General features: G+C 41.9%; 1 protein-coding gene across 1 annotated transcript; it reads right to left on the bottom strand.

Annotated features, from left to right (window-relative positions):
* Positions 1-584: 584 nt before the first annotated feature.
* LOC119746455 (collagen alpha-1(X) chain-like) lies at positions 585-6094 on the bottom strand (the record flags this gene model as incomplete). Its single annotated transcript, XM_038223414.1, has 2 exons — positions 5980-6094; positions 585-1397 (listed from the first exon to the last, which is right to left on the bottom strand). A coding segment is annotated over exon 2 (813 nt), but the record flags the coding sequence as incomplete, so codon positions are not given.
* Between the last annotated feature and the right edge of the window lie 7516 nt (positions 6095-13610).

Here is a 13610-nt window from a genome sequence, read left to right as displayed (position 1 = left end):
GCCCGACTGATTATCTCGAGAAGTATAGATCGCAAAGCAGACATGCATCCATACCCTCAGGAACTACATTGGCTCTCGGTTATTCGGTGCGAATATATTCTTTGTTAGTTTTCAGACTTATCCGTCGAGTTGAGTTCAGTCCATGAGTTTAAAATTCGCAGTAAAAGCTGTTGTGGGGTTAAGTTCAACAATCCTAAAGTGTGTCCAAAGCCTAACAACGCACACGGGATCGTGATATTACCATGTGGAGCAGACTTTCAGCCGAAATGAGACAGATTTATACATTTTGAAATTTTCGATCTCAGCTAAAAATATTTCCTTCTAAAAATATTATTTTTATCGTAATTTATTTTTTTTATTTAAGTAGTTTTGATGTCGTGCAAACCGTTTTGATATTTTGATGCTATACATGTATTAAAAATTAATAATTTTTATCATGCGCATTTAATTCATATGTAATCATTGGTTATTGTATCGGCAAAATGGAAAGCGAAAATGTTTTTTTTTTCGGGGGGGGGGGCACTGCTCTTGTACATTTATGCAAGGTGAAGATTAGTTAATTAATTGATTGATTCCGGGTAAAGGAGGAAGCCACTGAATGAGGTGTAGTGAGAGGTGGGATGGCTATACGCCCTACCGTACATGGTAAGATATACCGTGTCTCCTTGCTGAAGAGCCAGCACCGCGCTACCAGAAAACTGACCTCGTTGATTTGATATACCTTGGGTAGTGATCACATGGTAGTTGTTTTTAACAAGATGGATGTAAAGACCACCGCTGTTGCTATACTTAAGAACAGAAAACGTAAATACGTAGGTGCCCGGCACACTACATGTGAACGTGCCGGTCTCGAGATCGAAGCTGGTACCCGGCAGAAGCGTCTCGGTCTGCTGAAAGGGCAAACGGGTGTCGTGACTCGAAGATTCATCTGAGCCGCTCGTCCTGACCACGGTGAATGCCACCCGCTGGTTGGAGTCGTCTGGTGTCTCCTCTGGCTCACCCTTCTGACCTTTGACACCAGTTTTCCCAGTTCCTCCAGCAAAACCAGGTAGCCCTCTCGGACCTATCTTGCCGGGCAGACCAATCCCATTATCACCTTTAGACCCAGTGTTCCCAGGTGCTCCTCGCTCACCCATAGGTCCAATAGGGCCAATTTCACCTTGCTGACCTGCATCGCCATTTGACCCAGGCTGACCGTACGGCCCCATAGGTCCTACTGGACCAGGCAGACCTGGTATGCCGGGTATTGCAGCAGGTCCCTGGCAGCACTGCTGACACACCTGAGACGCAGGACCATCACCGTCCGAGGGAACCGGCCCAATAACGGAAGCTCGGAGCTTGACAGAATTCCCCAGAAGTAGGGCGATTGACAGAATGGTGGCCACGCAGATATTCATCTGTAAAAAAAAACAATTCAGGGCCTAAAATTACAAACAAAATCACTACATGAACTGAAAAATTTGTATACGAGACATAATTTGGAGGAATCATTATTCAGAGAATGTGTCGGCGTGATATGGCAGTGGCCTATCCGGGGGGCAAGGGGATAACATGTAAATGAAAAGATGGGTTCTTTTTAAATCTGTTGCCATGACAACTATGGGCAATCCACATTTGTTATTGTTACTGTTTAGCCGGCCGATAAAAGTTTGGAAAGGAGACGGAATAACATACTTTTTTATGGGGACGGCGTACTCTTTCCACGGTTATAATAGAATCAATTAAACGTCACCACACTGACCTCGATGGTTCGCTCTTGAAGACTTAAAGATCAGGTCCAAGAGAGGATCACAAGGAGTTCAGTGTAGGCTGAAAAAAGAAAAACCGGAAACGTTTATACTTGAGTAAGGAATGAAATAATGTTATTATTGGTTTGAATTATATTGTTAGGTTTTTTTTTTTTTCATTGCTGCCTGAAATCACCGTTCAATTTATTCAAACACATTAATTAAAATTATTAAAATTTCTTCCTCCCCCAAATGTATGCATTTTTAAGGCACTATCAAGCGACTGAAGAGTTTTTGAAAGCATAATGTGAGTTTTTTAACCAGCAAATTCTGCATTCCAATAGTTTTTTCCCCGTCCAATTGCACAACTTGCCCGTTCAATATTCGAACACTTTCTTCAATATTCGAAAAAATGTAATGGTATCTTCACTTAACGCGTAAAAAAGTAGGCAATTTAGGTACTTGCATTGGATTTATTGTGCTTTTGATTTCAGTCCTGCTAGGGAATTCACATTCATGCATACGTTTACCAAAGTAACACATGTTTAATAAAATCCGGCAGTTTAGCAAGATCAGTGGCGGATCCAGGGGTGCAGAGGGGCGCTTCCCCGGCAGTGACCGAACAATTCTCAAAAAAGGTAAATTTCGATTGAGAGAGCCCTTCCAACCTCACCCTTTTCCCGGCTCAAACTTCGCCCCCCGGCAATAAACTCTCTGGATCCGCTCTTGAAGATATTATGTGGTAGTGTTAAAACAAGGTATAAAATGACATGAGGTTTTGAAAAGTCGAATAAAGGAATGTACTATATTTTTTTAAATGTCAGGGAAGGAATCATGAAACGTGCAAATCAGAAGTTTACAATTTATTGTTAAGTGTCCATCAAGTGACAGATAGAATGAACTTTTTAGCACTCGCCCAAAAATCGGGCTCTCACGAAAAAAGACAGATTTGTATTGACCAGTTAATTTTTGTTATCACTATGTGAAAATACAAAGATATCCCTTAATGGAAAATAAAATACTGAAAATCAATCAAATTTGTTTTCGCCAATACGATTGACGGTTAATGCAGTCTTCAATCTTTGCTATCTGTATCTCTATTTTATTTCTTTTAGTTCTCTGGGTTTTTTGGGTTTTTTTTTAGTTTGTAAATTGTATGTAAGCATACACAAAAATAAACAGATTTTTTTGTGACGATATGACGAGTAATCAGCCTTTCTAAAAAGAAAGATGCAAAATCTAAATTGACAGTCTTTATATACACAATTGCATGTCTGAGAACGACTTTGAGTGATTTAGGAATTAGCAAAACTGTTTTTATTTAAAAGCACACAAATAAATTTGAATTGAACGAATTCAGCCGGAAATCCTACATTAATGATGGTCTTTAATAATATGTATGCTTCAAACAGGATTTCTAAGCAACGATTGGCCATTTGTCACGGTTTGACGGTGGTTGTAGGGGAGGGGGATCCCGCACTTCTTTAAATATCACTTTCGCACCTTTGTTTTGAATCGAATGACGTTTTCTGTTTATAATGGTGACCAAAACGTTATCGGTGCATAAACAAACACAGTCTTCCACCAAAATACTATGCTATTACGCTAAATTGAGAGAAAATGTACAACTAGAACTACTCACTTGATGTAATGTTCTTGAATTTTATCATGAAAGATTTCATCAACACGTGAGCAGATTGCTGGTTTTTAAAAATGAGTTATTGAGTTATTATCTGCATTGATATGGGAAACCGATCTCATACCAGTGAAGTATAGTGGCGGAAATATTACAGGTGGACCACCGTAGTTAAGTTACAGTCGTTACAAAAAGAATTGTTTCCCCGGTGGTGGGAAATCAGCGCACCGGTTTGGCTATTAGCATCAGCCACCATTTGTTTGTCAACCATGACTGTATCTCGGAAAGTCTTAAGGGTTTTAGAAAATCTGTACCAATTTCACAACCAAAAACAATGAAAATATTGCTTTTCAAAAAATACATTTAGAAGGATCTCAGTTGCATGCTGAGAGGAACCTTACATGTAAACATGACTGAATTCACTGAAAGTTGGTGCTTCAAACGTTGAAGTCGGACAGCAAAGCAGACGGCCCGAATAATTTGTACGAACATCAACTCTTTGCATGATTCCTATGAATGAATCCAGCTACATGAAGCAATATGAACTTGAATAAAGTGTGTGATCATGATCCGGTCAGTTCGTATGTACGCCCTCTAGTCTATTCTAACCAGTGACAGTTTTATCGGCTTATACTTAAAAGTAACGCTTAGGCCTATGGGCTCCGCGCGCCAACGAAAGAGGGCGCCCTTTTACCTAGCAACGACGTCCAGTGGGCGGGACATTTAGCTGGTTGAGGTGCACCGTCCCTTGTGTGTGACGCACGTACACCAAGGGATTTGTACTGTGTACACGCAGTGGTACGGCAGCGCGTCGTGGCAAAATTGCAGTCAGGCAAGATGGCGTCGGTCGGTCACCCCCAACTGTTCCTTCCTTGCCAGTACTTGTGAACGGATCGGATATATAATGATCAAACAGGAATGGCGCACTGTCAACTAGCGAAATGACACAGTTTAAAAACAAAGTGCAAAAGGTATTGAGATTATCCCAATTTTCAATAACACAACATACGACAGGATGTTTGAGATGTCCCGATTTCCTTTATACGTTCTTCCGTGGCCAACTTCCGCATAACCTTTTATCCTGAATTGGTTAGAGTGATTGCCGGGAAATGTGAGCGCATCGCATCGGGATTTTATGTTTGATACAGTAAACAGGGAAAACTAGCAGGAAAATAAAGGGGGTGAATGGTCAAACTGATATTATGGGTTAAGTGTCGAGCTTTCGCAAGATTTTTTTCTCAACAAAAAAGAGTTTAATTTATCATCGGAAATATTGTGTAAGTGCGTGATTTTCCATAACATTAGGGAACTTGATGTAATACACTTTTGACAAACCTGCAGCTAGATTTGACTAGAAAACTGGCGAACCTGACTGGCGAACAATAAAACAAAACTATAAAACGTCCATGAATTTAGAGTGTGCTACCTGTAGCGACAACAATTCAAGTAAGTTTTCAAAAAACGAGAGAAATCAGTCAGTATATTTTTTACAATTATTATTGTGCGTTGAGAGTGCACCATGGAAGTAGAAGCGGAAATATTGTCTGACAGGAATTCCTTAATCTAAACAAATAAAAAAAAAACTGATTAGGCCCAAAATAATCTGGTATGGAGCTTGCCCCGAAAGTGGTGCGGGGCGCGGTTTGGGTGTTTTTTTGTTGTGTTTTTTTGCCCCAACTGATTTTATCTTCAAAATGTCCGCTGATGCGGCTGATCATGTTCCCGATGAAGATTCGATCCCTTAAAACTCTCTTAAAATACAGCCTTCAGAGCTGAGCTTGAGGTGACCTCAGGAAGGCCACAAGGCTTGATAATTTTGCACCCACTTATTATCTCGACCGACACAAACATGTTTTTTTTTTTGGGGGGGGGGGATTTGGATAGTCAAGACAAAAATAAGAGAAAACGGTGACGTCACACCATACAGCGACATCAACATCGTGCATGAGCTGCCAGGCTGGTCATAAGTCTGCTCCGTTACATATTGTGGTTCTAAACATTTCAAGGTTATAGATACACGACCATCGCACTCTTAGTCTGGCTTCCAGAAACACAAATGCAAAATTGCACAATCTGCAAATGGAGCTGCTGCCTGAAAAAAATCAATGCGAAATATATGGGACACAGAGAGGCCACATAAAGCTCACACTCGATCGTTACCCCATCTAAAAACATGTTTAAATTGTGCAGCAGTAGGACTTCAATCCAATCTTGGATGGAAAAAAAAATAACTTGTTGCCGACGTGCATGACTACGCGTACGGTGACGCGGGCGCAGACCAGAAACCGGAGACTTGTTTTGGCCTCATTTGCTCTTAGCAATAGCATTTATAACCTGAAAATTTGGCCTCACAAAATGTTGGTCCAAATCCGCATCAGCTGTTGAGACTAAGAGTTAATTCAGCTATATTTTATACAACATAATAAGCTGGTTATTATTCAACCACCAAGTAATCGAGTTACTGTATGGGAATGCAATCATCAGTGTCTGAAATATTGACTGCACGCTGTTCTGGCTATAAGCAATTTTGTGTCAATATCATACATGCATATCGCAAAAGATCAATCCTAAAGTTTAGCTGAATATCAAGCGCAAAAGATTGTTTTAAACACTCACCGTGCAATTCTTGTTCGATCTTGCAAACAGTTCTCTCGGGTTGTCGTCTGAACGTGGACATGAGCTGCGGTCGTTGTGAGGAGTGAGCCGGCAGCTTGTGACTTAAATATTGACGTCGATTTCCCGAGCAGTGACTGAGGAACTTGCAAGCTGGTTTGTGATTGGCCCCTGCGCGCTGTCAATCACACATCACTGATTCGCTTCACATTGATGAGAGGGAAATGATGTTAATGTTACATTGCCACACGTTAAACCCGAAGCTTGTATCACCCACACTCAAATAGACGCATCTAATTGGTCGAATGGTTGTATGAATGTCGGTGACACAATCAAACGCGTGGATTGTGATTGGCACCTGTCAATCACAGACCACTCACTTGTGGTCACCGACTTGTTGGGTGACTAACTATGATTGGTGGATAGAGCAATGACGTGCACCAGCCATACGTGATTCAATCAGTGTCTGTTGTGCGCTTCGTGTTATTTAATGGAGCCACGCATTTGGTGGCTAGTATTTTGTAGTCAGGTTATGCAGTCTACATTTTTGATAGAAAAACGAAGGCGTAATAATTTAGCTTGAAAAGAAAAAGAAATAAGAACTTCAAAATATTGTGTTCATAATATCCGGTCCCTGTACAGTTGCCGCTTTCTTACGGTGAAGTATACTGATTTTGCAGAACCCAGCCGTTCCCAAAGGCTACTTAATTATAACCATTCATCTATCCCCATCGACTAGTCAAACGTGCGCTCAGCCCGGCCAATTTATCTGCATGCAATCGACCTTGCACCTGCAGAACCCCCTCCCCCCCCCCCTAATTGAGGCCCTTCCACCTCCGCTTACTGAGCCCAACATCTACCAAAAACCAAACACATAATTAGGCCAACCCCAATCTTGACCCTCGCCTAATCAAACCTAATCCCAAACTTGCCCCAACTGTTTGGATCCAACCATGTGCAACAAACTTCTTTCCTTAGGAAACACTAGCATTCAATAGCCTGATCTCCAAGCCAAGCACGAATTCCCATATTGAACCCCTGCCCCACCATCCCTTCCCCCTCCTAACCACCCTGGGCAGCCAACGACGAATTCCTAACCAATATGCTGAAGTGGAGAATGGGGTGCTTATTTAATGCTAGAGTGCTGTTGTTCCCCTTTCTATTAATAGTTTCATCGAAAGGAAGAGGAAGAGTAAATATATGTTTACAGCATTAACAGCCATGTCGTGACATTTGTTTTTCGTTGGGTAACCAATCGAGTGCCATTGTTTTTAGTTATTCACTCATCAGTTTTCTGCTGATGACAACTAACAGTTTTCCCCGCTCAAATAGGCCGGCCTATAAGAATACCTACTGAGAGAATATGAAAAGACGGTGGCCCATATTCTACCGAAAGTCCAAAATAATCACTAAGTGTGCCCCTGAGTGTGCCTGATTTATAGTGGAACAATACTGCCCACAATTCCAAACAGTACCTATTCTTATACCTATCTAGGTTGTGTCGTTTTCAAACCTAGTATTTTTTTGAGAGATATTACGCCGTAAGGTATTACTCACTGGCATGGTTCATTAAAGGGACCTTAATTTAGACTCCTCATTTTTTGGAGGAAGCATTCAAAGAGGGGGAGGCCCCCGAATCCCAGGCAGGCTGAGTGGTGAGGCACGCCCTCTCTAGCTTTCCGGGTTACGCCACTGAGTTTGAAATGACGTATCGTATCTCAACATCCGGCTTGGACCATGAGTTTGACCACGATGGGAACGAACAGCACTAATATTTTAACTGAAATAAATCTGCCATGGGATATTTGAAAATCACGGGGGGGGGGGTTGAGACAGCTATAACCAGGGGCAAGAGGACAGGACGTCCGTACTGCGCCGTCTGGCCTGAGGAGCTGGCCGCGTGTTTAATGCGCAGACCATGTTTACTAAATCGAATACAAAGACCTCACCGCTGCACTTGGCAACGACCCTGCCCCTTACATACCTACCCGTTAGCTGACGTGGGTTCAACTTTCACCCTATCCAGCCTCTCTCACCAAGGCTTTGCCAGCCCCCCATTTCACCCATCTTCCATCAATCTTCAGGACGCAACCACCTAATTAATGTCTTACAACCTTAAGACCCAACCCGACCTTAAGACCCAACCCGACCTGAACACCCTGCCACTCAACGGCGGACAGAACCAAAGTCTTGATGTGCTTCCAGTTATGTTAGGCTGTGAGTGGAGGGGAAGGGGGCAGGTAAAAGGGCCTGACACCCGGCAAGCTGGCCGTTACAGAATCGAATGTCGTGGGGATGCGTTTCATTGACCACGGTTCGAATCCTGGCCATGGATCACATGTGAGTAGTGTTGTGCGTTGGTTCTCTCCTGTGCCACGAGGGTTTTTCTCCAGGCATTCCGGTTTTCCGCCCTCCGGAAAAAAAATCAAACACTTTCGATCTCAGGCTGTGCTCCGTGGTCATATATGGGTCGTTGTGGACGGCATCCATAGGCGCATTTACGTGTCAGCTGCCCGACCACGTTGTAGCTCTGTCCTTCGCATTTCGGCATCCCAGCTACGAGTAAGGATGATTAGCCTCCCAAACTATTAATTATTATATTTCAAGAATCCGTGGGGGAAATGAAACGCGTGGACTACACCATCGTCTTAATAATATTTACTGCGCTTGTTCAATTATTGAAAGATAAATAACTGTTGGTATCAGTTGTGTTGCCCCCTCCCATTTTCAAAGCCTAACCTCCTCGAAATTTTAGTTTTTCTTCGTTTTTCAAGTATTTTGGAACACAAAACTTCAAACATGTCGGTGTAACAAAATTTGATCTGTTATACAAACCTCTGGTAAGCAACCCGAGGCAGCAAACGGCGGATCCCGAACCCATATGCTGAGCACGGCTGTTCCAGCGCAAAATAATGGCGCCCTCTGTGGTTCTAATCGCGCCAATCGAAAATCTCCGTAAAATGACGTCACCGACACGCTTCGTGGGTCGGGCCAAGCAAGTTTCATATCATGAATATTTATATCAGGGAATATTTGGAACGTCATTGGTAGATTAATCGGTCAAAGTTCAGAATGTTTCTTATTTTCAAAAGTTTGTTTTTTCCCCTAATTTCCATATATGAATATCAGCTCATGAATATTAAATTACTGAAAACGGCGTCCGTCAAAACTGGTGTTCGACCGAGCTGATTTCGCGGTGTGCGGTCATGTGACAAATTTGTCACATTGAAAGGTGTTTTTCTCCAAACAAGAGGTTTTCCCCGATGTAAGGCCCACATCAACTTTGTTTTGGAGATACGTGCTGCATATGTGTCCGGTTTGAAGGTAAGGCCAGCGGTAGATTTGTTGATATTTAGGTGTAAAAAGTGACATATATTGTGCGCGGAATGCCAAACGGTCAAGTTGGTTGTAAAGCGTACATGGTTCGCGCGTGTGTATCACGCATAGCCCAAAGCGCATGATGCTTTAGAGACAACTCGACCGTTTGCGTGTTCATGTATTTGTACGGGCACGCGTGCGGATCTAACCCGTACCTAGGTTCGTGCATGTGTGGACGGTGATCCTCCATTGGCGTGATGCACATGTACATGACATGTCGTGTATTGTGCTACAACTTTGTTATACATGGGAAAGATTTCATTACATAAATTACATCAACATGATCAACCAGGCCTGATTTGGAAGGTAAAAAAAAAAACTATTTGCATGATTCAGTATAAAATTAATACAAACAATACGAACACGTTATGACAACAGAGAGAAAAAAAATGTCCCCCCCCCAAAAAAAATGAACATTTCATAACAATTTGATTCTGACAGTAATGAACAAGATGAAAGTAGTTATGTCGGACTACTCTTTTGTATTGTACATATGCCACCTTTCGTGTTCGCAGAACTTATTCTGGCATGTCTGACGTTGAATTTATTTCAGGCTTTGCATATTAATTCAGTAACGCTTAGCCAAATGCCAAATCCATTTTTACGTAAACACATTAGTGCCTCAGCTTCATGGGGACATGAAACAATTAAATTGGCAATTCTAAATTGAGGTGTTTTGTTTCTGTGTGATCCTGTTCCATACAAATGGATCTCTTTTTTCTAGATCACCAACCTTCCCAAATTTTTCAGCCACTTTAGACTTTGCACAGGCCTTATTGTGCAGTGTGCAACCCCCCCCCCCCCCGATAAAGTTATATAAATATTGTTAAATGGTGTCATGATACATCATGTACATGTGACATGCACCACTGCTTTAGTGTTGGCGTTGCATGTAGAGCTTTGAATGTATGGAAACATTTCTCCCATGCCCCACCCCCAGCCCACCCCCTAATAAAAGCAATTGTACATGTGATCCTGTTTTCTGAAAAAAAGCATTTTGTTATGATTTTCCAGGAAGTTTGCAGTATCATTCTCCTGACAAGAGGGTTTCTCGTATTTTCTGGAGCTCTGGTGAGATGGTGGTGTGATGAGCCGTTGACTCGTTGTGATGAGCCGTACAGTGGAAGTGAATCTTTCATCCCACATTTGTGCATGGAGGATCAGGATAACACAGACATGAGCATGTGTTGGGTGTATTTTTGGTAACTGAATGTGTGCCAAACTGTGTGATGCCATGTGCACTGCTAGATTTGAACAAACCATGCACCGCCTTGATCCGACACATTAAGAACTTCTGTTGTCTGCTTGCCAAGGAATCACTCTGGAATTTAAGCTCAGGATTCACACGTCACACATGATCACTCGCGATGGACTGGTTTTCGCTCCCATAATATCAGACATGTTTACATTTTAATGCCCATTTATGGTCATTGATTGGATCACCTCTGCACATGTGCAGTACAATTTTGTTTTTTAGAAAATGATATTTACATTCTGATTTCTCGTGCATGGCTATCGCAAAACTGACTCGTAGATGAACTATAAACAGTAGGCAAAATGGTCATGTCTCTACTGAAACTGCATTAGTGACAACATTGTTGCCATTTTGAATGGGCTGGATCCATGCTTACATTATCATTGTGATTTTGTACATAAGGGCAGAATTGTGACCTAGGCTAATTTGTTTACACCGGTAGGAATTCTTCCAGAACTACTGCGAACGACACTCCTAAGTGCCAAAATTATGAATTGAAATACAGCTGGATATTAACTTTCACTGAAAATCAACTAATTGTCGACACTACTAAAATGCTATTATTAAATTATATATTTTTATCTGTGTTTTTTTTTAAAGTAAGTAAATAGGCTACTAATGACAAGTTTTAAGTTGGCCTTCTTTTCCATACTTTAAAACAGATAAGACTTTTACGTGTATGTGGATTGCTTTTTTAGGTGTACTGTGACCAATGGGAGACCAATGGATTTCACTGAATTGGCCGCCAACTTAGATAATGAAATATAAATATTACCCTGCCAGTTTTTAAATCTAATATTCAATTGGAGTCTGCCTTTGCTTGTGCCACATGCAATGATTGGCTGCAGCCTGTACTATCTCTGGGGGAATGCGGCAATCTCTATATATGCTGTGTGACGTCATGTGGCCATAGATTTCAGCAACCTTGCTGGTTACTTTTGCTTCTTGGAAGGGTTCTGGACAGAAGTGTTGTGCTGACCCGACTCGAAACTGTAACCGACTCAACCAAAAACCAACTTTGTGTTTGGTCGGGTCGGTTTGTCCGTCATTTCAGTTGAGTTGGTCAGTTTTGTGTTTGAACATTTGCCGATCAGGTCGGATCGGGTCAATTCAAAACCCGAAATAAACCGGGAAAAAAGATGGAAACACTTTGGAAATTAACACAGCGCAGGATTTGGATTACATGTATATCTATAATGTTTCGCATTGGTTTGGCCTATAGTGGACCCGACCCGAAGCAAAACACTACTGAACAGGGGAGGTTTTCGAAGTTTTCGAGGTTTGGATGAAGCTAATCTGGACACTTGTGGACATATGCAGGACTGCACTCGAGCAAATTTTGCTCGAGTTTTCCTAATAGCCCGAACAGTCCTGAATCCTGGAAATTTAATACGATTCCCCCCCCCCCCCACACACACACACACAGGGAGGTAGGGTTAATGAAAAATGTTTGAAGTGATAAGTGTTGCACCCGTAGTGGTTTAACTTGAATATTGCTGTGCAAATAAGGGCAGGATATTGTTTCTTTTATGAAATTTTTAAACAATTCCAAGCAAACTTGGAGCAATACATTTGTTCATATAATCATAAGGCCGTTTGACCTACAGGAGTCTGATGTAGAAAGCTCATCCTGCTTAATATTATTGGTGTTCGTACGAAATTATTTGTATTCTTAACATGCATGATCTGGCCGGAGTTCTGCTGAATATTTACCCCACAAACCACCGGCCTGTGACTCTCAGCGCACGGTTTCGCTGCCGGCTGCAGTTCATCGGGCAGGGCAGTGCAACAACGCCGTGTTAACGCCGCGCGTGCCCCGGTGGTGTGTGCGTGCGTTCACGCTCTACAGCTATTGCGCCGTGTGATGTGCGTGTATACCGCGCCGTGTTCGTGAAAAGTGGCTGTATTTTAGCGGTTCTAAAAAAAAATCTACCGCTGGCCTTCGAATGAAACTTCATGAGTCATTTAAGATGGTCCTTATTTACAAGTAGTTGCCATGGAATATTTGGGGAAAACTTGGTATCAATAATAAAACGGGATTTTCGTCGGGGATTTTTAACAACTTCCAAAACAAACAGCGACAGAAAACCTTAGGTACGAACCGTAATCAAACCTGATTTTTACAGGTATTTTGAACTTTATGGGCCAGCTCAATCTCCCGATGTGTGGAAACTCACGTTATCTGTCAGAATTATAGTATGGCACCATAAGACATTGTTTGAGTCATGATTTAGGGGCAAGTTTGGGGCATGTTTTTCGGGCTCCTACTAAAGCGCATCAACAAGCCTCAACAAGCGTCAACAAGCGTCAACAAGCCTCAACGGTCGTCAACGAGCACCAACAAATTTGTATAGACTTTTGAATATTAAAAACAGCTTTATATGGTAGATAAAGCAATAAAGAACATTTTCTGCATATCAATTAAAGTTAGAATTATTCTAAAACTTGGTTTTTTGAACGCGAAATGTACGACGAATTTGTCGATAAAAGTTGGCCGCCATCTTGTTTATGTGGAGCTAGCCGTACTACGCATGCGTGAAGTGTACAAAGCCACACTACGCATGATTGAAGTCTACAGCGCCCAAACAAGATGGCGGCCAACTTTTATCGACAAATTCGTCGAACATTTCGCGTTCAAAAAACCAAGGTTTAAAATAATTTTAACTTTAATTGATAATATGCAGAAGATGTTCTTTATTGCCTTTTCTACCATATAAAGCTGTTTTTAATGTTCAACAGCCTATACAAAATTTGTTGACGCTCGTTTACGACCGTTGAGGCTTGTTGACGCTTGTTGACGCTTGTTGACGCTTGTTGACGCGCTTTAGTAGGACCGGTTTTTCGTGTTTTGTTTTCGTGAAAATTTAGGACGCCATCTTGGATTTCCAAAATTGCATGACGTCATCACTTTGATACACTGGAGTAAACAAACGCTGTGCGAACAAAATTGCTCAAGTTAATTACGTTATGTCTATGGGATTGAAACGGCCGTGTGAGGCGG

Source organism: Patiria miniata, unplaced genomic scaffold (genome assembly GCF_015706575.1).
Source record: "Patiria miniata isolate m_02_andy unplaced genomic scaffold, ASM1570657v1 HiC_scaffold_7, whole genome shotgun sequence".
Taxonomy (NCBI): Eukaryota; Metazoa; Echinodermata; class Asteroidea; order Valvatida; family Asterinidae; genus Patiria; species Patiria miniata.
This window is presented reverse-complemented; position numbering and strand designations above follow the sequence as displayed.